At 35.4% G+C, this 25539-nt stretch overlaps 1 protein-coding gene across 6 annotated transcripts; it reads left to right on the top strand.

The window, feature by feature from the left end:
• The first annotated feature begins 150 nt into the window (after positions 1-150).
• LOC128207511 (protein transport protein Sec31A-like) lies at positions 151-25376 on the top strand. 6 transcript variants are annotated; one of them, XM_052910477.1, is made up of 28 exons: positions 151-311; positions 4359-4477; positions 4738-4827; positions 5537-5732; positions 6463-6558; positions 6695-6832; positions 7102-7244; positions 7637-7901; positions 8202-8342; positions 8552-8776; positions 8932-9006; positions 9172-9270; positions 9619-9681; positions 11304-11321; positions 12634-12757; positions 13118-13296; positions 14816-14942; positions 15153-15301; positions 15632-15802; positions 17343-17538; positions 18712-19048; positions 19692-19750; positions 19918-20054; positions 20363-20512; positions 22184-22240; positions 22774-22899; positions 23122-23193; positions 23547-25376. In XM_052910477.1, exons 2-28 carry the CDS (start codon positions 4365-4367, stop codon positions 23733-23735), a joined length of 3735 nt encoding a protein of 1244 aa, XP_052766437.1. In that variant the 5' UTR covers positions 151-311; positions 4359-4364; the 3' UTR covers positions 23736-25376. The 6 variants fall into 6 exon arrangements, with proteins under 6 accessions (XP_052766437.1, XP_052766429.1, XP_052766423.1 ...); XM_052910469.1 differs by having other exon boundaries at positions 19918-20063; positions 22777-22899; XM_052910463.1 differs by having other exon boundaries at positions 19918-20063.
• The last annotated feature ends 163 nt before the right edge of the window (positions 25377-25539 follow it).

Here is a 25539-nt window from a genome sequence, read left to right as displayed (position 1 = left end):
TGGTTTGGTAATGTATTTGTATAACATTAATATAAAAACAATAAAATAAATGCATTAGAAGGCGTATTTCGGTAATTTTATCCGTCTTTCGGTAAATAATCGTATTTCGGTAAGTCTAGGGACCGAGTTAAAATAGTGCATTGTGGGATATGTTTCTCTGCCACGTTTGGATTTGTTGCACTTACACAAATTATATGGCAATAATTCAATACTTTCAACGTATTTAATTTGAATACTGAGACTACAAAATTCAATTACATATAGTGCATTGATACACCACGTTATTACTGATATTGGACTCGAGCTGACACGTAAGTGATTCGTCGGCTTTTTGACAGGTCAAATTTTCAATATTTTTTGACAGGTGTTTGTTTACTTTTGTTGTCATCCAATCATTTGGCAATATAACATATTTCAGGTATTTCTTTGACCCATGTCTTTTTCTGTATTCCTCTTTATGCCTGTTCTTGTCAAACAGGGATTATTGTACATACTTTAAAGTGGTTTAAATGTGTAACGCAGTCATTGAAATTAGCCTTTCGGATGAACAAGCCCGAATTCTTATGCTTGGCATCAAATTTTTGAACAAGCCCTGCTATATAAAATTCAGAATTTGAGCAAGCCTGAAAAATATTTTATCAGAGCAGGGCTTGTGGGCTTGTGTTAATTTCAACCATTGGTAATGAACTAACCAAACAAGACCAACAGATCCCTTCAGAGAAAAGCATTCTCAACCCTGATGGGGTTGACTGGTCTTTATATACAGTAAATTCTCAATCCACACGGAGCCCTAGATATGCCAATTTGCATATAATAAGCAAAGTACACCAACATACTATATACACACTTCCGCCTGCAACGGAATACTACACTATGAACGCACATCTGCCTATAGCGGACCATTAGTAGATGTAACTATTCAATTTCAATTGTCTCCTTTCTAATTTATTTGACCGACCAAATTAAACAAATGTCAAAGGTCTATATACAGGAATGTTTATGTTGGATCTCCTAAAGGCTTATGATATCATAGATCACATAATTCTATGTCAAAAATTAAAAGAAATGGGTGTGGATTCAATTGAGTGGTTTCAGTTGTATCGGGTTGTCAACAAGCTATCAATGTTAATAACACAATGTCATGGCGTTCCACAGGGAAGCATACTCAGACCTTTGCTTTTGTTATGCTTTGTCAATGATAGGACTAGGAGTATAAGCATTAGTGAAAAATGTAAATCAATATTATATGCAGATGATAGTGCTATCCTTTTCTCACTCAAAGATCCTTATGTTGTAGTAATGTACTTGGTAAAGAACTTGAAAACTGTAGTGGTTCGTGGTTCACAAACTGTCATTGCATCTTGGAAAAACAGACTGTAGTTTATTTGGCTCTAAAACTAAACTAACAAAATTGAAAGCTTCAATGTACATTACAATGGTCAAATTATAAAACTTCAAAAATCTGCTTCGTAATATAAGTAAATTCTAGTTTGAACTTTTTATAAAGACAAAACTTTTTTTAGATGTGAAGTTATTAAAAAAAAACTTATATGTAATAAAACTAATACCTTAATTCAATGTCATTTCAACTATGCATCTTCATCTTCGTACAGTGGTATCTCAAAACAATTACGGTAAGAAATGGATTACAGGTCACTCAGAACAAAGTTGTCAGCTTTATTTATGGCTATGATTGTAGAACTTCCCTGAAAGTCTCTGAATTCAGTAATCTTCATTCTTGGATGGCTTAATATTAGGGATGGCAACGAGTAGTAAAATTAATACTCGAGTACTCGGACGATCGTTCGATCGAGTACTCGATTATTCAGAAAAATTGAATATGTGTTCGCGAAGACAAGATTGTGTATCGTTAATGATGTATATTGTGAGTTGGTCGTATTATTGGTCATTTTCACCTTTAAAGTAAACTTCCATGAGGTATTTTAACAAAAAATTATATAAAAAGAAAGCAGGCTTTTAATTTGTCTTATTCGTTTCATTTTATACAAGTATGCAGTGCAGAAATCATTCGGAACTCCTCGGCCAGTTTTTTCAAAAACAACCTCGGATGTATTTGGACGGTTTACATACTCAAAAAGTGGTACGTTTAAGTCCGCTGCAAATAGATCGCGTAGTAATCTTATTAAGCAGTTAAACTTTATGACTTTACTCTTGGGAATCTTAATTATGTTTGCTATAAAACACTTCACTGGCAATCAATTTAAACTGAGATCAATAAATACAACTCTTAAACACTACATTTAATTAATGATATTATTAAAAAATTTACGAACTACTTCAACTGATGTACCGGCATACATCTGAGGTTGTTTTCGATAAAATGGCCGAGGAGTTCCGAATGTGCAGAAATGAACAACAATCAGAATTACAATGAACGAAAATTAATAGCATACATAAAAATAGTGAACGAAATTCAATACGAAGTTCAGTTGTTTACTATACAAATTACCTCATTAATAATTATAATTCTTGATTTAAATTATCAACCAATCAATTGTGATAATCATTGCAAAAATAGTTAAAATACGCCCATTAAGAAAACAATTCGCGCAACGGTCCATTTTCTTTCGCTCGTTAGCGTCCATTGTTTGGTGAAAGGTCTCTAATTGGTATACAATAGAATTGTGTAGGTGAAGGTACCGCTATCAAAACTTCGTTAATTGACATCAGTGCTACTTTGAAATAGGGGTCCTTTGTTGACAGTTTGCAACTATCACAACAACTGTCAACTAATTGATTGAGGTCAATTGTGTACACAGCGGGGATTAGAGGGACCGTAAATTGTCCTCTTGGCAACTAACCAGATCTGATATTTTGTCTGTAAATCGTGTTGTTTTTTTTGTTAGATTTTTAAAAATAAAATCCGAGTACTCGAGTAGTGATTTTGTACTCGATCGAAACTCCGAGTACTCGAGTACTCGGGTACTCGTTGCCAATAGGATAAAGCAACTATTACTAACCTCAACTCCGGTTGTAAGGTGAAAATCATGAATGTCATACAACTCATTAATAAACCTTTGGAAATATAGCACCAGCAGCATTCTTTTGATACATAACAATGAAGGTTTTGTTGGAAAGCGCAATTTTCTATACTGATTAATCATTTGAAATACAAGCCAGAACTTGGCTGAAGAACTTCCCCCATCCATTTTAGCAATGATTGTATCATCAGGCACTTTTGCAACATGTTCATGGTTTTGGTTTGGAATTTTGGAAATTCTGTCTTTAAGCCATGGTCATTTGTTAACTCCTTTTTGTAATTCATAATATTGAATACAAGTGTCATACAAATGCTAACACCTGAGTGACAGATGGCAGAGGCAAAAATTCCAGTCACAAATTCATAAAAGGGGGAGAAATTTGGACCATGGTATAATAATAAGCAATTTCACAGGATGAGACTCCCTATTTTGGCACACAAGTCCTTTTCACTGCTCACTGACATATGGGTTACCGGTATTATGAAATAATAATCAATTAATGAAAAAAACAAAAACAACAACATTCGTTTTAGAATAATCTTAAATAGTTTCTTCTTCAAAATGCGGGTAAAGCTTTCCAACAATACTTTTATTGTTATGTATCTAATTCAATTAACTAAATCATACAGGAAAGAGGCAATTTCTGCAAGGCAATACTACATCAAGATTTTATTTTAAATGAAGTTCTCAGAAACTTAAGGTGGCTTAGGCCTAAAAAAAAAATTGTTTGGTTAGGGTTACATCCTTTTAAAAAATAGGAAGGGTAGGTAGGCTTTTTTTAAAAAAAAATTATTAGGCTTTATATCAGAATATCATTTTCATCATTGGATAATGGTGTTAAAGTTATCTTCTGTATATGCATTTAAGGTTTTCATTTTTTTTCAAACTGACTATAAAAATGGTAGGGTTGGCGCCTATTCCGTAGGTAGGGTCGGGTAACCCGAACCAAATGTATTTTTTTTTTAAGCCTTATAGATGCAATATTGGGTTCTTTATTACAGTCTTACTCTGAGACTCTCAAACTTAAAAAAAATCTAGGACTAGAAGTTCTTGACTAAGATTAGCAGTCTCCATCTTCCTTAAGCATACCTAGAAGTCTCAGTTTAATCGCAAGTCAGGATACAAACAACTCTGAATTTGCAATAGCTTTTGATTGCCACATAAAACAAAAGATGATTCAATCTTTAGGAAAAAAATGAAGAAATTAGAAGTTACATTTGTTCATTGTTTCAGAGACCTGAAAGCCAAATTTGTTAATGGGAATGACAATCATTATCGAGATTCATTTAAAAGTTAAAAAAAAGCCTAACTTCAAAGTGTTTTCAAAATTAATACATGTAATGGTTTTGTTTACAGATCACCATGAAGGTGAAAGAAATTAGTCGAACTGCTAATATAGCTTGGTCGCCCCAGCCACAGCACCCAGTGTACATGGTTGCAGGCACAGCAGCGCAGCAGCTAGATGCAACATTCAGGTAAAATTTCAATGGACTGCTTGTATTTGAAATGGAACTTAATTATACTAGACGTTTGGAAATTAAGTGATCTATGAAATGTATTACTGCTAGCCGAATAGACCATAGTACTCTGTTGTTTCTCTTCCAATTTTGTTTTTGTCTTAAGCTTAGTACCCCTCATGATATTGCTTTAACTCGGGTCAGAATAACTCTGGATAAAATTAGAAACCTCCTTTAAGAATGTGTTATGTGAAAGCAAATGTTTTTTAACATTTTAGCACGTCAGCTGCCCTGGAGCTGTACCATCTCAATCTTGACGATGCTTCCCTGGACATGCCTGTAGTGGCTACCATACCATCAGACTGCAGGTATAGTTTCGTCCTGTTTACTAGAACATCAAATTGGCTGAAATAACTTTTTTCGTTCAAAATTCATAAAATGAACTTTAAAGACATTTACATGTAAACAGCAAAAGTCTACCACAGTTTTTAATTATGTGAGGTCAAAAACAGGAAACTTACATTTGTACATATAATAGTGATGATTTGTCAAAATGGCAGTGCACAAAGGAATCAGCTCATTGGCTGCTGTTGACTATTTACAATGTTTATTTCACTGTCAGTTGTTGGTGTATCTTCAAAATAATAACATGTTATATAGGGGATATGTACAAAATTTGCCTTCCCCTATAAAGCTGCAAGTTAAAAAAGGTGTTAACAAAACAACAATATAATTTGAATGATAATTTTGAGCTTATACAGTGCTTTATTAATCTAAGATCAGCCTGCTTGGTATTTTCTTGGCTGGTAGGTTTTATATTCTTGAATAGAATACTTAAATACAGTTTTTATCTTAAAAATTGTTTATCATTCAGAATGATTCTGATATTGGTCATTAAGGAGATTGGGCCTCTTGATGTTTTGATTAAAGCATATCGACATTCTGTCGAATCTGAGACACTTGAAGTTAATATGGAAGTTGTTTCAAGTATTAGTTTTGAAAGTTGATACTAATTTCTGATCTTATGAATGAAATGCGTTTTTTTTATATCTTAAGTGGTATTATGATGACTTGCAGGTTTCATAAAGTGGCATGGGGCTGTTATGGAGTGTCAGACAAGCTGTCAAATGGTGTGATAGTGGGTGGGGCAGACAATGGTGGCTTATTTGCTTACAACGCCGCAGAGTTCATCAGTGGAAACCAGGACTGCCTCTTGTTCAAGAAGGATAAACATACCGGTGCAGTGAAAGCCCTGGATTTCAACCCTTTTCAGGTACACAATCAGGTTGATGTATCTCTCAGCAAACTATACATGCAAATGCTGGGCTACCATTAACAAGTTGAAACCGGTATGAACTTCCTGTCCATCAATATTGGAAGTTTTTCACTGAAATTTGAAAGTTTTAAGTTTCTTGAATTCAATTTATTTTTCTCATTATTCTTCAAATGTTTTGCAACTTAAACTTGCCAAATTTAGGTTTATATTATAATAATTCATTTTACTTCAAGACTAATTGAAATTGTGAGCATAAAAGTAATATTGACACAAGGTTTTGATATTTTAAACTTCCAAGCTTTCAAGTTTGAAAGTTTTCTTCAAAATCATAGAACTTGTGTACTTCCAAGGAATCAATTTTGGAAGTTTTAACCAATTTATAGGGAGTAATATACTTCCAAATTTCCTTTAAAGGAATCCCTGAAATGGTCTCCTTTGGGGATGGACATAGTTAAGGTGTTGCAACATGTTTCTTTTACTTATGCTCTTTAATCTGGTTATCTCATTTATGCTTAGAATGAGGACTGGTGGATAAGAATTTGTTTCTTTAATACATATAACGTTTGGTATAAAAAAACTTGTTTAATGAAAAAGTCAGTATTTAATAGACTTTGTTAAATGATTTGTTGCAAACAATTATTACCTGATGTTTCACACGGAGGATCATTCTTATTTTCATTTTTATTAATCTGTTATGTATAATAATATAATTATGTTTGTTTCACAGAATAACCTACTGGTGTCTGGTGGGTCAGAGTCAGAGATATTTATATGGGATCTGAACAACCCTGACAGCCCCATGACCCCAGGAGCAAAATCACAGGTATTTATAGCGCTTCTTATATTGAAAAACCCTTAAAGTTTGTTTATCAGCTGAGTACTTCAAATGTTAAACTGTGTGCATATTGGTACAGCTGTTTTTAGTTAGAATAAAACTCTTTTATATGTATGTGTTGTAGCCGGCAGAGGACGTAGCATGTGTGAGCTGGAATCGACAAGTGCAGCACATCCTGGCGTCCACATTCACAGCCAGATGTGTAGTCTGGGATCTACGCAAGAATGAACCCATCATCAAAGTCAGCGACAGCATGTCCAGGGTAGGACCTGCAGTCTTGTTTATGTAATATGACTTTGTCTATAAAATTTATACCTTCACTCGACAGGTAAAATTTAACATTTATAGTATAAATGTTAAATTTTACCTGTCGAGTGAAGGTATTCTATTGTAAGGAAACTGTTTTTAGAACCACTTTGTACAAAGTAAGCCAATTAGTGTAATAAATAAATGTAAACTCTGATGATTGAAAATATCAAATTCTGTGTTGTTAATGAACTTGCTAGGTACCATTTCTCCTTGTATAAACAGATAAAGAGTAAGCATGTATGCTGGAACCCTGATGTTGCCACCCAGATGTGCCTGTCCTCTGAGGACGACCACACCCCTGTCATTCAGCTCTGGGACCTTAGATATGCTACCTCACCCATCAAGGTGCTAGAAAACCATCAAAGGTAGGTTAATTAAGTTAATATTGGTCATTCTTTGGCATTACATCCAGTATTAAAAGTAAATGTGAAGTCTTCAATGATATCAAATGGTAAACATCTTTTCTTTTTGTGATATGACAAATGTCTGAAATTTTCAAGCCTTTGATATATACTTTCTGATAGCTTTTATAGGTTACTGTATAATTTGTGTTTGTAATTTCCGCAACTTTCATATCGTATGCTTATATGATAAATGAAATTACATGTATGTGATAAAATGATTTGTATTTCCTTACATTTTACATGAAGAGGGGAGATTCAGTAGAAACAAACTAAATGAAAGTAAGATAAAATCAGCCCGGAAGTCTGTCATTAATGGTATCTCCACATGAGTATTAAAATGTATATCCCTGCAGAGGCATCCTGAGCATGGCGTGGTGCCCCCAGGATGCTGACCTCCTACTCAGCTGTGCCAAAGACAACAGGATCCTATGCTGGAACCCAAACAGTGCTGCCCCCAATGGTGAAGTTGTATACGAGATCCCCACAAGCCATCAGTGGAGCTTTGACGTGCAGTGGTGCCCGCGAAACCCCAATGTCATCTCAAGCTCTTCCTTTGATGGCAGTGTCACTTGCTTCTCACTCATGGGAGGTGGTCATCCTATACATCAAATTGACAAGGTATTTAACGCAGTCTGTCTAGTTGTAATCAAGACTGTAGGATATTAATTATAGAATCATCCAGGATGATTTACCCCTTGAAAGATACATGCATGTGCATATATAAAAAAGTAACAGTTTGACAGAACTTAAACCAGAAAAATATCATCAATCAGGCAAACATATTAGAATATTAACACTATTAAAAGTAATCATGTCTGACAATAGAATATTTGCATACCTGAAATTGATTTGCTTATATTACAATCATTAATGAAATTGTGTAATCTTGTCGTTTATGTGTATGATGTACATCACTAGGTGAGCGACTCATTCCAATCCTCTGACCCGTTCGCCCAAGCACAGCACGCCCACCAGCAGGCACAGGTCTCCAGCCAGAACGTGATGCCATTGCAGAAACCACCTAAGTGGCTCCAGAAACCAGCTGGCGCAAACTTTGGGGTAACGTCTTCCTGCTCTCTTACCAATCTTGTTTAATTACAGAAAATGATTTGCAGTGATAATGAGCACTTGAATGGTTGACTTACACTACAACTTTAATGAATGAATTTTGCCCAGATTAGCAAAAAAAATCTAGGTTACTATGAGAAAAAGTAAACAATTTTATCTGTAAATGAACTTAAATATATTTTATTTACTTTATTCTTTAGTTTGGAGGTAAACTCGTCACATTTGAGAATGTGAAGGGTGCGACAGGCCAACCGTCTGGGGGTCGTGTGGTGACAATGAGCCAAATTGTCACAGAGACAGAATTGGTAACTGGCTCACTTCAGCTGGAACAGGCCCTCACTAACGGCCAGCACATGGAGTTCTGTGCCATGAAGGCCACCAACGCTAACGACACCATGCAGGAGAGCATCTGGAATTTCCTAATGGTAATACATGTTAACTGCTGTAAGCAGATTATTAGATGATATAACATCCAGATTTTAAAGTTTTAATGTATCCTATGTGTTTTGCAAGTAAACAAGAGTAATGGGACAAATAAACTTCTGATATATATTTATATTATCAAACTTTCATGTTTCAGATCAACTTTGAGCAAGAGCCAAGACAGAGGTACATTCAGCTTCTTGGATATGACAAAACAGATCTGGCGAAAAAGGTGAAAAATAATATCATTTTGCCTAAAATTGGTTGCATGTCCTACATTAAGTGTAGTACCAGTATTTTATGAAATACTTATAATAATATTTCTATATCTGGTCCACATATATAACATTGTATGCACTGATAAGAGAGTTTGTGAATTTATAACATTTAATTATAGGTCAGCCAACACACAAAAACAGAGGGATTAAATGAGTCTATAGGCCCTGGTGTGGATGCAGATGAACTGGCACAGAAGATGAACCAGCTAGGGACTGGGGTAAGATTATTTTGCAGTGTATACTTCCAGTATACTTACAGAATGTAAATGGAGCCTGTAAAAGTTATAAGAAAAAAAGACACTACAATATATTACACACACAATATGTTTTAAACCAAATATTATAATAATTTTCATTCCACATTGGCAGTTACATCCAATATTAATAACACAAAGATCTTTGGAATTCCTTGGATGTCTGAACCTTGCATTATCAAATAGACTCATATTAATATGTTTACAACACTTTTGACTTTATTCACGTAGTATGAACCATACCAGTGCAGCTGGCTAACTGGAAGCATTAATGAGTGTGTATTACATGTACTTGTATTGTTGCATCTCCAGGACAGTGGCCTGATGTCTGGACTGTCCAGCAGTGGTCAGGCTTCACCCAGTGTAGGATCAAAGGTAATGTATGATGTACTGCGAAATGGGATTGAAGTAATTATTATTCCTCTATCATCAAATGGGACTCTAGGTTTACCCTCTTCTGCCTGTTCCCTGGGAGGGGGCTATACGTTTACCAGTTACAATGGTGGGGACTACAGGTTTACCCTCCGTCTATAAAAACTGGATGCTGCAGTAACTCAAGAAGTATGCAACACAAAGTTATGGAACTTAGTATGCGTTTAGAAGGCCAATAGTTTAGCATATGATTTATAATTCTTGTTGCACAAATCATGACAATGGTTGCTATGACAACAGAAACATAGTGTTATTGTCGTTTCTGACCATCCGGAAAACAATGGATCCTGTGATAACTAAAAGAACATCCAAATTAGATATATGATAATAAAGTTTTGTGTACAAGTTGTAAGAGGCCAGGAAGGAAATAATGCACATCATTTTAAAATATTGGTACAAAGGCAACAAAACTGGTAGGGTACTATTGTATTGTTAGCTATGTGTGGGGCTCTTTGCACAACCAACCGACTATTAATACCAATCATGTAGATTTTCAGAATGGTTTACTTATACTAAAGTATGTTTAAGGAAAACAAATATTCACAACTTCTGTCTACAGTCTACATAACTTCTTATAAGTAAAATCTTTCATCTTTTAAAGTGTATGGCTTAATTATACCCCCACAAACAAAGTTTGAGGGTGTATATAGGAGTGAGCTTGTCGGTCGGTCGGTCGGTCTGTCGGTCGGTCGGACGATAACTCGTGAAAGGCTAGACAGATTTGAAAATTTTTTGGTACACAGGTATAACATCAGAAGATACAGGTCTAGTTCGATATTGGGGCTGGTGGGGCCAAGATCAAGGTCACTGTTACTAAAAATAGAAAAACGGTTTCCGGACGATAACTCATGAAAGGCTTGACAGATTTGAACAATTTTTGGTACACAGGTGTAACATCAGAAGATACAGGTCAAGTTCGATATTGGGGCTGGTGGGGCCAAGGTCAAGGTCACTGTTACTAAAAATAGAAAAAACGGTTTCCGGACGATAATTCATGAAAGGCTAGACAGATTTGAACAATTTTTGGTTCACAGGTGTAACATCAGAAGATACAGGTCAAGTTCGATATTGGGGCTGGTGGGCCAAGGTCAAGGTCACTGTTACTAAAAATAGAAAAACGGTTTCCGGACGATAACTCATGAACGGCTAGACAGATTTGAACAATTTTTGGTACACAGGTGTAACATCAGAAGATACAGGTCAAGTTCGATATTGGGGCTGGTTGGGCCAAGGTCAAGGTCACTGTTACTAAAAATAGAAAAACGGTTTCCGGACGATAACTCATGAAAGGCTAGTTTTTCTTGTCAGCAGTGTAACTTCTTAATTACTCAACAGATTTAAATAAAACAATACATGCATGATAAAAGAAGATGCCGTGTGCAGTAACCTTGGAGTTATGGCCTTTTTTCAAAGGAATGGTTTGCCATTCCTGTGTCCAGGCAGCATTTGGGGGTATTCGTCACTCCTGTGACAGCTCTAGTTTCTTTTATTTTATGTGACATGATGATGCTTGATACTTGGGGTTGAATGTAATCACTTGTAGTCACCTTTTAGCTTTATTACAGTTTCAGAACATAAGAAAGGTTTGTATTGAAATGTATTCAGTGATGTATTCAAGACTTTCATCTTTCATCTATTACATGTATTAATTTTTTTGGCATAAAGATATATGAATATTATGTTTTCAATTAAACCCCTAACATGTGTGACTTTCTTAAGTGAAACCTATTTTCATGTCTCGTGTATGCGTGTGCTTTTCCTACTACAAAAAGGATTGATGTGACACAGATATAGTCTTCATTATAGTAAAATAAATATAATGATTTTAGCACGTTTGGCCAGATTAGTTTAAACTGTATTTATTTTACAATGAGATTGGAGAAAGCTATATAAACTTATACTAAGGCACTTTCATTGGCATGACGTTGCACAAGAATGGTCTTGTGTTGTTAGGGAAATTGAGTGCCCAAAGATATCTCGCTTAAACGGATTTGTGACAGCCAACCAAACTCACATACGCCTAGGCAGCGAATCAAACCCTGGGTTCTTGGTGAAAATGAGTTTGCTGACCACTGAGCTAACCAGACAACCATGTTAAGCCTCGATGTCATCTGTCCTCACTAGTAATTCATCAGTAATTTTCTCTACATAAGCACGCTAGAACTATATTCATACTTAACTTTGTATTAATTTTACTATTTATTCTTGACAAATTGAAATTGTACTTTATTTTCCGGTCATGTAATGTTCATATTTTAATGAATTGAAATATATATATATATTTATGTCATGATTATGTTTTAAATATTATCCTTTAAAAGAAGTAAATACGATACTTCAAAACAATGATAGTGAGCTTAGCTTGTTTCTGTTATTAAAAACTTTGAAATTTTGGCCTTGAATGGTATTGAAAGTGTAATGCTAGATTTGTTGCTGTCTTTTTTTCTTGCACTTGAGTACCCCTTATCAAACAGCTGGCCTCAATTTCTAGATACATCCTAAGGCCCTTATGACAGGAGTAAGCTAAGCTCTCTATTTTTATTTGGATAAAATTTGTGTAATATTTATATTCTTCATAGTTTTTATGAGTCAAAAGGCAATTATCTTTTAGAAAGTCACAATAAAATAGAAAGATAAGTAAGAAATTTGGCTTAATTGAAAAAAAACTACCATTGCTTACATGTAGCTTGGTATGCTTAAGAACTTTTTAGAATTTGGGGCCTGTAATGAGACTGGTGACATCTACAGTTATATACCAAGTATTGTTGGGCATTTTGTGCACATGAAGTGGATGACTTGTGTTACAAGTAAATAGTGAAAAAATTAAATTATTCTTGTAGTTGATAGTCTCGGAATTGATGAATAGTTGAATAATTGAATATCTCCTTCTTTCAGACTCCTGGCAGTCGAGATGAGATGAGTTTGCCAGATGGAGGTGCATCTGCTTTTGATGAGATAGGACAGACAAAGACTGAGGCAAAGAAACATGAGAAACCATTAAACCTCAGTATTGGAGATGGTATGGATTAGCTAAGCTCAATATGTTAAAAAATAGATTATTTACAAATCAAATGAAAAAGTCCATAATAAACATTGTTGTTTTGTACTGAAATTTATATCATAAATGATTCACTGAAAATCTGCTCGTTATATAGTGCTGTTTTATTACTTTAAATAAATAGCATTTTAAATAATATAGAAGTAGTTATTGAAATATACTAAATTTAAAATGACATAGCAATTAAATATCAAGCCTGACAGTGTCTAGTATTAACAAGATGTACTTGTACTTGATGGATTAAAATTGCATTTCAGAAAAATTGTTATTGAATTACATGTATTTTAAGCAAATTCACATATTCCGTGTCACCTTTTCTAGATGCTGATGGTTTGTTGTGCGAGGCGTTGCTGATTGGAAACTTTGAGGCTGCTGTGGACATGTGTCTGAGCGAGGACAAGATGGCTGAAGCAATACTGCTGGCAATTGCAGGTGGCCCTGAGCTTCTGTCACGCACCCAACAGCGGTTCTTCCAGAAGAACGGCACCAACCTTGGCCGGGTATGTTGGTGATGAGAATTATTCAATAGAAAAGTGCCCTTTCGAATGAAAAGTTATAGTCTTTCTTTATTGGAACCCTAACATTGTTTAGAAGTCACAAAAACAACCTTGTTGGGATGGTCGAAATTAGCCCTGCACTGGCAAAATGCTTTCCAAGATTTGCTCAAAGACAGGATTTTTTATTATGAGAGCTTGTTAAAAATGTTGATGCACTATACTTGTGTTAGAATGGGCTTTCTACAACATCAAAATATAAGAAGAAAAATGAGAAAATATCATAAGTAAAATGTAGGGATGGAAACCGGATACCAAATCGATATCCGGATATTAGTATCAAGTATTCGAATACTATCCGGATACTCGTATCAAATTGTTTTCATAATAAGTAAATTTCCTATTATATGTCACCCACCTTCTGTTATTTGACACAATTGTCCACTTAATTTATAATTCGTCATATGACAATTTCACGTTTTCATTCATTCTTTCTCAGTCTTAATAGTTTATCATGTTATAATCAAAGCTAAACAACTCATTTTACATCATAAAACTCATTATGAATACCACATAAACACCTCGCGAATTTGATAGTCACTTCGGCCGAGGTGGTTGCTTGGTTACTGCCACGTGCTTTCGAGTTTGTTATTTATCAGCAGGTTTCATGTTAGATGACGCTTTGATTATTTGATAGTCGATTGTAATTGTATTTCATTACATTGTTTGATTTAATGCAATACCTACAATTTCTGTGGTGTTTTGTAATGAAGGATATAATTGCGGAAAAGATATGAAGACGATATGATTTTTCTTTTTTTTACATGCGTGTACTTTTTTTATTTATCAATAAACTAAACATGTTTACATATCGTATGAAAAATAAATTACAAGATGCAAAATGATGGAAATTTGATTAAAAGTGAAAAGATAAACAAATTTGTTTTTGTATTTATTTTTCAGATAGCAATAATTTCTTCATGCATATTCATCAAATATACGATTGGTCATTAATAGCTTTGATTGCACGACCCTTATCTTGTGATTGGACGATCAAATCCTACGGATTAATGATCAATCCGTTTAATATCAACTAGTGTCAATTAAGCACATCTGAGATCATAAGACACTTGTCATTGTAAACAAGGTCATAGAACTTTACAGGGTGCTGCACAAGGACACAATATCATGCCTTATGCAAACACCCAATTAGCAGACGATTTGTGACACATACCAGCTTCGCGACAGACACTGTTGATCACCTGAAATATTTCATCTGAAAAGTTTTATAACAATTGCTATGTCTCTGCTAAGCTATTTCATTGAAATTTTAATTCTTAACGAATATTCAAATACCCATTTTGGTATCCGAATACTTGCGTGATATCCGGATATCCGGATACTCGGATATTCGCTTCCATCCCTAGTAAAATGTAACATCAAAAAATGTCTCCCTTGACTGCCTAAGATCGCTTTATTTATCAAACTAAACTAGTTAATCAATTGGAAATTTTCTGTGTTACAGCTGGTGTCCTCCATAGTGAACCATGACTGGCGACACATTGTCTCTCACTGTGAGTTGGACAACTGGAAGGAGGCTCTCGCTGTCATCCTCACATACTCTCCTGCTGATGAATTCGCTGAACTCTGTGGTAGGTGCCTTTCTTACAACTGACTACAGTGTCTATGAATGCTTGTAACATTTTGGGTGCTTCTTTGACTGTATTTGACTGTATTTATTTGATATTTTTTGTTTAATCAATGCATTCTAATATCAAAAAGTTATGAACTTGCCTATATTTGACCTCAAAACAAATAACTGTTGGGTGAACTTCATGTATGCATATATGCCTCCCCAACAGACAGCCTTGCATCCCGCCTAGAGACAGAGGGCGATAGGGACCTGGCGCCTTACGCGGGTTTGTGTTACATCTGCTCTGGAAATGTAGACAAACTAGTTGAGAACTGGTTCTCTGTTACTCCCAACAGTGGCTCACCCATGGCTCTACAGGTGAGATGAAACTATAAATGACGAATTTATTTCATGTTGTTTAATTTTTTTTAAATCAATTAAAACTAAGTATTGTTTTGAAGCTTAACTGAAATAGCCCATTCCCCTGACCACAGAGAGAGGTCTGTCAAGTTAAAGTCCTATATCTGTAAAAAGTTCTCAATATATATCTGACAACCAAAATGACCCACTCAAGCAAAAAATTCCACTAAAATTGTTACATGAAGCGAAATGTCTTAAGAAGATGTCCTGTTACATTTACTACTTGACCTATCAAAGCTATAGATATAGACAACATTGCAACACATGACATTGTCTTATTTGTTACAGGACCTTGTGGAGAAGGTGATGCTGCTTCGTAAAGCTGTTGAGTTTTCCCGGGGTCAGGCCACGGAGATCGGCACAGGGGCCCTTGCTGACAAACTGAGCAGTTACGGGGGGATCCTGGCTGCACAGGGATGCCTGGATACTGCACTACGGTACCTCGGAGAAAGTTCAGAGGTGAGGGACTGTGCGGCTTTATTTGTTGAATTTACATATGTTGTTAACAATAAGAGCAACTAATACACTTGAATATGTGTAATATCTGTAATATACCCCGTGTATATGTGACCATCCTAAAGCTTAAATAAAATGAGAGTTTTTTTCTCCGACTGGTCAGCTTGTAATTATTATTGCTTTAGCAAAACTCATCCTAACAATTCGAGGGGTGAATGTGAAAAGTTCTAAGTGACATTAAATGAACCCCTAGAATTGCACACCTTCACATATATGTGCTTCTTGGCTAACAGACAGGTTATTGATCATTAACATGTTTCAGTTTAGGGGTATTTTCCAAATGTATGATAATGTAAGCAACTTTTTCTAACCCATCTTTCTACATATTACCATAAACCATGCACAGTGAAACATATTCCTTCCTGTGTATTTTAACACTTATTTAATGTAGCTAGCATTGTTTATTTACCTGACATGTATTCTCTAAGCCAGACCCCAATGAAAGTAGATGTGCATTTGCTGACATGCATATAATCATGCATAAAAAACCTTCACATGTTTCACAGAGCTTTGCTTGAATATCATATCATACAAAGTTTTATTAATTTATTAGCTAGTTTGTTTAACGAAGGGAAAAGTCGAGGTATTGTCATAGCCTTGGTGTCGTAGTGCAAAAACTTGAAACTTGCCAAGAGTCAAATATTGTTTAAGTTATTTAAATGAATCTTGGTACACTTGTTACCAGAGACGATTTTCACATTTATAGCAAAGCCCATAATTCTGCATTAAATAAGTAAAATAAGCCCTCTTTTCAGAAAAAAGAGCAAAAAAAACGTCCAAAATACTCAAATTAATCTAGGCACACATGTTGCCAGAGAAAATCTACTCATGTAAAGCATGGCTAGTAATCGACTTATACATTGTGGAGTAATGTCCAATTTTAACAAAATGACGAGCATTTGCTTACAGCACCCTTGTTTCTTTTACAGGGCTTAACATAAAAATACTGGATAATTTTTACTGTTTATTCATTACTTTTGTTAGTTACACTACAAATAGATATTTTATTCAATTTAGTATATACCGTAATTGTTTATATATATAGCTGATAAACAAAATACTGTCAGTCAGAGACCTGAATGGTTGACTTATACCAATGTTATACCAATTTTCATCTGCCCAGTGGTTACCCATTGTCTTAATAGTTGCAGGAGTTCATGATATCCTATTTTGATACTAGTAGAAGTTACTAATATTGTTTGTCAACACTTCCTAAAATGATAAGTTTTGGCTTTTTATTCTTGGCGCTCTTGTAATATCTATGATTAACACTCAATATAATTGGTTAAACAAAGATAATCATTTAATGCCATAATAATAGAATTTATGTTTAAATTTAACAATATGGGGTCAAACAGGCTTTACAAAATAAATAATAAATATAAAGTATTACGTATTCATCCACGAAATCTTAAGGTATGAATCAGTTTTATGGTCCATCTTATCAGCAGTTTTGTGACAAAATACCTAATTGATGTTCCAGTATAACCTGATGGTGCTGCGTGACCGCCTGTATCAGGCTCTGGGACAGCCTGCCCCGGGAATTGCTGCCCCGTCCTGCCCTTGGGAGCCCGTCTCCTTGGCCCCTCAGAAAGGAACACAACAGCAACAGCAGTCCTACAGCCGCACCGGCATGCACCAGGCACAGTCAAACAATACAGCTGGCATTTCTACTGTTGGTATGTGCATGTATATGTTGCAGTGTTGGCATGAGTTTGAAGTGGTCAATGGTGAGCTATTTTGGTGGGTCACTGTACGTCATTCGTCAACGTATTTCCTTCAAACGCATCTCCTCCTCAACCATTGGGCCAATTCCACCTAAACTTTACAGGAATGTTCCTTGGTTGGTCTTCTTCTAGGAGTGGTTTGTTGCAGAACTCTGGATGCAATTGTAACTGAAATGAAAACAAAATTCATCAGAAACCACTGGAATGATTTCAAAATGATTTCACAGACATGTTGCTTTGTAAAAAAACATGGCTGCCAGAGCGTGGGGCTAGTTTTTAATATATATATGATGGAAAACTTTGTTAATCTTTCCTTAGAAACATCATGCCCAATTTTAGATTAAATTCACGGCAATGTTCCTTGGGTGGCCCACTTCGAATTCAATCAACCCAACTGAGTTAACACAAAAACATGGCTTCCACTTTCACTATGTTGATTTGTGCAAAAACATACTTTTCACAATTTGGGTTGATGGAAAACTTCAAAAATCTTCTCTTAAGAAACTGCTTGCCTAATTTCAAAATAAATTCGAATAATGTGTGTTTTGTGGTCCTCTACCATTTGGATATTGATCTATGACTTTCTTAGCAGCAGCTTGCTTGCCAATCAAGAATATGTTCCCTTAACAACCATGGACCTCATAAGCAATCAAAAACTTCCTTAGGAACCAGATAATTTCATATGACCCAATGTCTAACTTGTCAATGGTTTGCTTCCTATATTGACCATCACATTCCTTGGCAACCATTGAACTCTGACTAACTTTCTCAGCGACCCACTTTTGTCTGACCAACCAATGACTTCCTTGGCAGTAGTTCTAATTTCTCCAGATTTGTAGCGCTATATTGGCCCTTTTGTTTAAAACTTAGTTGACTGATTATCAAAGGCATTTCCCATTGATGTTCAGGTTAAAGATATAGGGCCATCCTGGCCCTCTTGTTTGCTAAAAAGCTCATTTCTAACACTATACTGTAAAAGGCTACATGAAATGCTAATACATTATTCTCACATTTATTGATCTTGCATTAATCACTGTATGATAATACTGTAACAGCTGCTGATTTTAATCCAAATGAATGACTACAACAATGACTGTTTATTAGAAGTTAATTATTGTTTTGCAGGTAGTTATTCAAGCCAGCACGACCAGTATTCCAACCAGTACTCCAGCATGAATGGCAGTACTGCCCCCACATACAGCATCAATAACCCCCTCACTGCCCCTGGGGCAGCGACGACCTCGTACAGTCAGGGGGCCAAGGGGACAGCCCCTATTCCCACATACACTCCCTCTAACACTGCCACAGGGGCTCCATCATCCCCTACAAACAAAGGGCCTTTAGCTCACAAGTATCCACAGCCCAATGCATATAACACAGGAGCCCCTAATGTGTTCCAGCCTACAAACACATACAATCCTATGGATTACAATCAACCACAACCTGCAAATGACTATTATAGGTAAAATCTTTACAATTTATTTTTTATTTGTGATTGTACAAAAATAAAAGTAACTACATGAAGACAAAATTTAGGACTGTACAATGCATTTATTATCCCTTTCTGAAATGTGAAGTTGATATAGTAAGCGTGGTGTGTACGCATCTGGGAAATCTTGTTCAGAGCATAACTTAAAAAGTCTTTGAGGTATTGACTACAAACTCTATATACAGACAGATATTATTAAGGAGAAGTGCAGTGCACAGGAACAATTACTCTGGGTATAGTACTTTTTGAGTTACTGCCCTTTGTCAATATTCACTTATTTTTTGTCAGGAGCATAACTCAAAAGGTTTGCAGTATATACTTCAAACATCATATACAGATAAATCTCATTTAGGAGATAGCAGTGCACCAGAACCATAACTCTGGGTGCTGTAATTTTTAGTTATTGTACATATTTTAATTGTAATCATTTGTCGACAAAGTTATTACTGTTATTTGATGGGGGATATGGCAGTCTTTGACTGCTATATCTATGACTGAATTAGTAAAACAAAAAAGTTAAATACATTACATTTACTTTAGAATATAAATACTTCCACTTGATTTAAGAAATCTTACAGTTGTGTATTCATAAAATATGGTCTTTGTTTTCTTTCAGTGGCAGTTATATGAATCCAACTAGTCAACCAATGACGCCAAATGTGTACAATCCCACAGGTAAACATATTACCCCATTTATTGTAGTCATTTGGATGCCTAGTAAAAGTACTTTTTCTGTAGAAAAACAACAACATAGTAGAGACAGAACAAGTGTTTTGTCTTAAAGTCTTGTGGCCATTCCTATCTTTATGTGTATGCAGTGTGTGTGTAAATATATTCTTCAGGAAGTGGTTACCCCAGCAGCCAACCTCCCATGGCGCCCCGGACAGGTGCACATCCCAGCGTGCATTCGTTCCAAGACCACAAGCCCAACATAGCGTGGAATGACCCGCCCATGGTCGTAAAGAAAGAGAAACAAAATGTATGGCAGGTATTCTTCTGCTTCAAGTTAATACAGATTAATATCCTTTATGGTTTTGTATTATTTATGGTTAAAACAAAAATGTTTGATAAGGAACAGAAACATTTTTGTGGTTCATGTTATACTTCAAGAAGCTAAGTAAAAGTTGATGAATATGTTTTCCTATTCCATATTTGGTTGGAAATTCATGCAGATTTTGATAACAATAAACAGAGATTGTGAAGAGATTATTTAATCTGCTAAATAGAAATTGTGAATATTCTGTAAGTGGCCTTTAAACATGATCAACTCCATTATCTTATTCCAAGGAGCCAACATCAACATCAGTTGCCCCCATCACCAACCCGATATATGGTTCCCAGCCTGGCCAGCCCCAGGGTCCAGAGCAGGGAACTGGGGCCCCAAACATGGGCTACGGGAACTTCTACAACCCCCAAGAGTACAAACCTGAACCAAAGGTAGGATCACAGTAATGGCAAGGCGTAGCATTTGCTATTGTTGTATAGGAATGCTCTTAAATACCTGCCATCTCATTACACTGAACACCTTTTCGGGGTTGGCTTTTCATTGCTAAGTTTAATATAAAGCTTTTTTACATTTCTTATAATTTGTGTAGTTTATGATTTACAAATTTGTGAAAAGTTTGACGATCGGCTGGCAAGTATTTTTGGCAGCATTTTTATAATTATTGATTTTTGTAGATTTTAATGCTTATCGTTAATGTTATTAATGCAAAAAGATATACTAGTACACTACAATTTGTTATTAGCTGCTAACAGCCTTGTTGCATCTTTGCTTATTTGCTTGTTCTTAAGTTTTTAGCTCCACTGGCCGAAGGCCATGGAGCTTATGTCGTCACAGATTGTCCGTCGTGAGTTCGTGCGTGCGTTTGTGCGTGCGTAAACTTTTACTTTAAACGACATCTCCTCTGAAACTGATAAGCGGATTTTGACAAAACTTCACAGGAATGTTCCTTTGGTGGTCCTTTACCAAAATTGCTCAAATGGTTCCGGTCCATTGCACAATATGGCCGCCAGAGCTAAAAATAGCAAAATCTTTAAACGACATCTCCTCTGAAACGGTTCGGCAGATTTTGATGAAACTTGACAGTAATGTTCCTTGGGTGGTCCTTTATTAAAATTGCTCAAATGGTTCTGGTCCATTGCACAATATGGCCGCCACAGCTAAAAATAGCAAAATCTTTAAACGACATCTCCTCTGAAACGGATAGGCAGATTTTGATGAAACTTGACAGAATTGTTCCTTGGGTGGTCCTTAACCAAAATTGCTCAAATGGTTCCGGTCCGCTGCACAACATGGCTGCCAGGGCAAAAAAATAGAAAAACCTTTAAAGAACATCTTCTCAGAAACCGATGATCAGATTTTGATGAAACTTAACAGAAATGTTCCTTGGATGGTCATTTATCAAATTTGCTTCAATGGTTTCGGTCCACTGCACAAGATGGCCCCCAGAGGTAAAAATAGAAAAACCTTTAAACGACTTCTCCTCAGAAACCGATGATCGTATTGCAATGAAACTTGACAGAAATGTTACTTGGGTAGTCATTAACCAAAATTTGTTAAATGGTTCCAGTCCACTGCACACCATGGCTGCCAGAGCTAAAAAATAAAAAAAACTTTATACGACTTGTCGTCGAAACCGATGACCTTTTTTCGATAAAACTTGACAGAAATGTTTGTTTGGTGCTCCTTTACTCAAATTGCCCAAGTCATTTCGGTCCACTGCACAACATGGCAGCCAGAGCTATTAAAGTAAAAAATTTTTTTTAAATAACTTCTCCTCAAAAATTGATGATTGTATTTCTATGAAACTTGACGAAAATGTTCGTTAGGTGGTCTTTGCTTGAACCTTTTGGCCAGTGGAGCACAGGCACTGATGTGCCTCTTGTTACACATTTATGTATTTGATTATGATGAATATTTGCACTTTCTGTCTTTATCCACTTTAAAGAATAACTTTTTCACTAACATTTTACTTATTCTGCATGTAAGGCTCAGATAGTGCTACTATTGATATGTTTACATAGGCAAGGCACCTCTCTATATTATCATCTAACACAGTTATGATATGGTCACATTGTTTTAACCATCTGCCTCTCTGCTCTCAGCAAGCCCCGATCATGGCTACCCAATCGTACTCCACGAGCAATGGCTCAATGGCTAAGGTGAGGATTTAGTGGTTGCTGACCTCTTCAGATGAGATTTGTGGGAAATATCCTCTCACAACTGCCTTTCTCAGTTAACTTGATGTTTATGAAACTCACCCAAGATGCTGTGATTGCATAAATGTTTTAACATTTTACTTGTAATTTTAAAGATCTCATTAACTGGTCATTGATCTCATTACAACCTTTTCAAAAAGTTAATATTTTACACTAACTGCAGTTTGCTTGTTTCTTTCTGTGCACTTTTAACACTATCTAGCTAATGTAATACGATAAAAATGTTGTTTTATTTCTTTTCATCTGTTTCCTTGTCAGTTATGGGCAATGCTCTCAGTGATATATTTAGGTGTTTTTGTGACTTATATTACTTATTACATGCGTGGCCTATGAATCGAGGTCACTTTCTAGTATTAACTTTTAATAATATTTGAATACATGTATTTAAAGCTAACAATATTTAAAATTTAAACTTAAACTGTTACAACAACAATACAGCCATGTGTACTGAAGTACTGAATTTGTTGTTCCTCTAGCAGCCAGAGCCAGTAGAACCTGTTAGGGAAGCTGCACCAAAACCCCCAGTGCCAGCGGAAAACAAGGTCCTACAGGAAATCTTTGACAACCTTGTACACAACTGCCAGGCGAAGGCAAACAATGCCGTATGTATAACCCACATTGAGTTTAAGATTGCTGTTTTTATGAGAAATGTGCTTTGTAATGTAAATTGTTCATGAAATCAGCCTTGAATATGAAAGGAGGAAGCCGTTATGTTTAATGTGCTGTTTTTATTTGGCTGCAACGCTCTGCTGTTGAATGCAAATTGTTGTGTTTGTTGCATGAAGTACATGCCCTTCAAGATTGCTCACTTTCTATTTCTTCAGCAAATGAAGAGAAAACTAGATGATGTCACCAAGAAGTTGGAAATTCTGTATGACAGACTACGGGAAAGCTCAGTAAGTTGATGTGATAGCTACGTAACACAGAATAAAAGCTGATATTTGACATGGCTGAATTTAACTGATTAAAGGTTTGTCATGAAGGATACTGTGTATTTGTTTTAAAAGTCTTGAGTCATATATGCTTGTATATTAGTTTGTCTTGGAAAATTACAATAAAGATAAGTTAATATTTTTTATCAGGGTGTTTTATAGATATGTCTGATTGATATACTGAACAAGACTGAGTGGAAAGTCATAGGCATATTTGTCACAGGTTGATACTTTAATAAGATTCTACAGGTTTATTTGGTTAATTAGCAATGAATATCAAAACCAATATCTTAACATATGGCACTCGATGATTTCAGTTGTCGCCTGCAGTGATCCAGGGGCTACATCAGATAGTTCAGAGTGTCCAGCAGTTTGACTACAACACGGGGCTGGCTGTGTATACACAGATGGTGAGCCAGGGGAACTTCTCCGAGATCAGCACCTTCATGCCTGCTCTCAAGATGCTGATACAGTCCGCTGCACATCTACAGGTCTACATACAGTGATGAATGTGAACTATAGGAACACTTAATTACAAATGTTTATTATTGTTAATTCACAAGTATACGGAAGCTGTTTCTCATTATCTCATTTTGTCATATCATTGATGAAGGTGTGGCCAAATGTTGAATGGTGATTGGATGGATCTGTAAGATTTCTTTTTAATGAGTCAGAACTGTTCATGGTTCAACACTAATTCCCATTCATTCTTTAATGGTTGTATGCAAGTTTATTTCTTTGAAGTCATTTTTTTTAACAAAACAAGGATCAAGCATTAGATACAGACAAAACAATGTACATGCCTCTTTTTTTGCATAATTGATTCCGTTACAGATTGTTTTCTCACCTGATTGAAATTAACAGCTGATATTTATCAGTTGTTTCTTTTTTATTTGATTAGACATATGGTCATCATTGATGCTCAATTTCTTTAACTTTTTTCTCTTTTGCAATGTTTTAAATCGAGATGGCTTTGTTAGTGTCATATTTTATCCCTTTCTTACTGTTCTATGCATTGTATTTATTTTTGCTGGCTGCTTTATTATACTGAAGAAGGGATGTGTTTGTGTGTTTAATAGGATGTTTTTACTAATTTTAAGGGGACTTGGTCACCATAATGAATTACATGATTTGTTTAATAATGAGGCATTGAAATAATATAGTGATTGTATTCATACTAGGAAATTTCAGTACTTGGCAAGATTATATCTTAATAACTGAACTCAATTAATGAAATTATATCTGTCAAAAAGTGCTGATCTTATTAAAATGATGGTAAATTTATCCCACTGTATTCATATATTCGTGACACTCCTTTTAAGCTTGTTTGTTTTTCAAATTGAGGTATTTTGTTAGCCTTTGTATCATTGTTGTTATCAGTCATAAACATTGACCTTGATCATAACGCAAAACTGTAAGATATTTTAATGAAACTTGGTACGTAAGTTGCCAAAGACAATAAGCACATATACAACCAGACCCATAACTCGAGCTTAAATAATTATTAAGTTATGCCTTTTTTTTTACTGACAAACAACATGAGTTTTGGCATTCGCTGTAGGGTGCTCTTATGTAGTGATAATGTGACACTTTTATGAATTGAAATGGTTATACTCACTTTTATGTTGGTGCAAGGCTGTTTCTTCATAGAATGGTTGTTTTGTTTTCATTTTTTGATATCACACATTATTCCCGAAGTAATATGAGGATATTTCTGTTTCGGATTAACACATAGCATTCTTATAATTCTATTTGATAAAATATTAGTTTGTATAAGAATAAGGTTCATATCCGTGACAAATGTTATAATTCATTTATATAATCAAACTTCACACATTGTTTTTCAACGTGTAAATACATTTAATACACTAATATTAGAATGTATTGCTAGTCACTTTGCCTTGTGAAGATTTACCTCTATGTAAATTCATTATCACTGGAGTTTATTTATTCATAAAAAAAAATCCCATTTTATGGGGAAATTATTTTTGGATTGATTATATGATTGCTCATATATAATTAAATGTAAATGCATGAAAGAGTGTATGTAAGTGCTTATATTATTAGCATGACTTATTCAGTGATATCGCTACTATTCTGATGCCAGAACATATGACTGATATGGATATTAAAATTGTAAAATCCCAGATTGTGTACCTCTTCTCATGGAACCCAATATCATGTAGTGTATGGGGGCACTCTGTATTCTACTGAAGTAGTAAAGATGCAAACTGAACCATAACGGAGTCAATTCATCCAAACAGGAAACAGAATATAAGACTGTCCCTGATCTGCCCTTCAATTTGTTGC

The sequence above is a fragment of the Mya arenaria genome, chromosome 2 (assembly GCF_026914265.1).
Source record: "Mya arenaria isolate MELC-2E11 chromosome 2, ASM2691426v1".
Lineage (NCBI taxonomy): Eukaryota > Metazoa > Mollusca > Bivalvia > Myida > Myidae > Mya > Mya arenaria.
The sequence above is the reverse complement of the archived record's forward strand: the minus strand, read 5'-3'. Positions and strand labels throughout refer to the sequence as shown.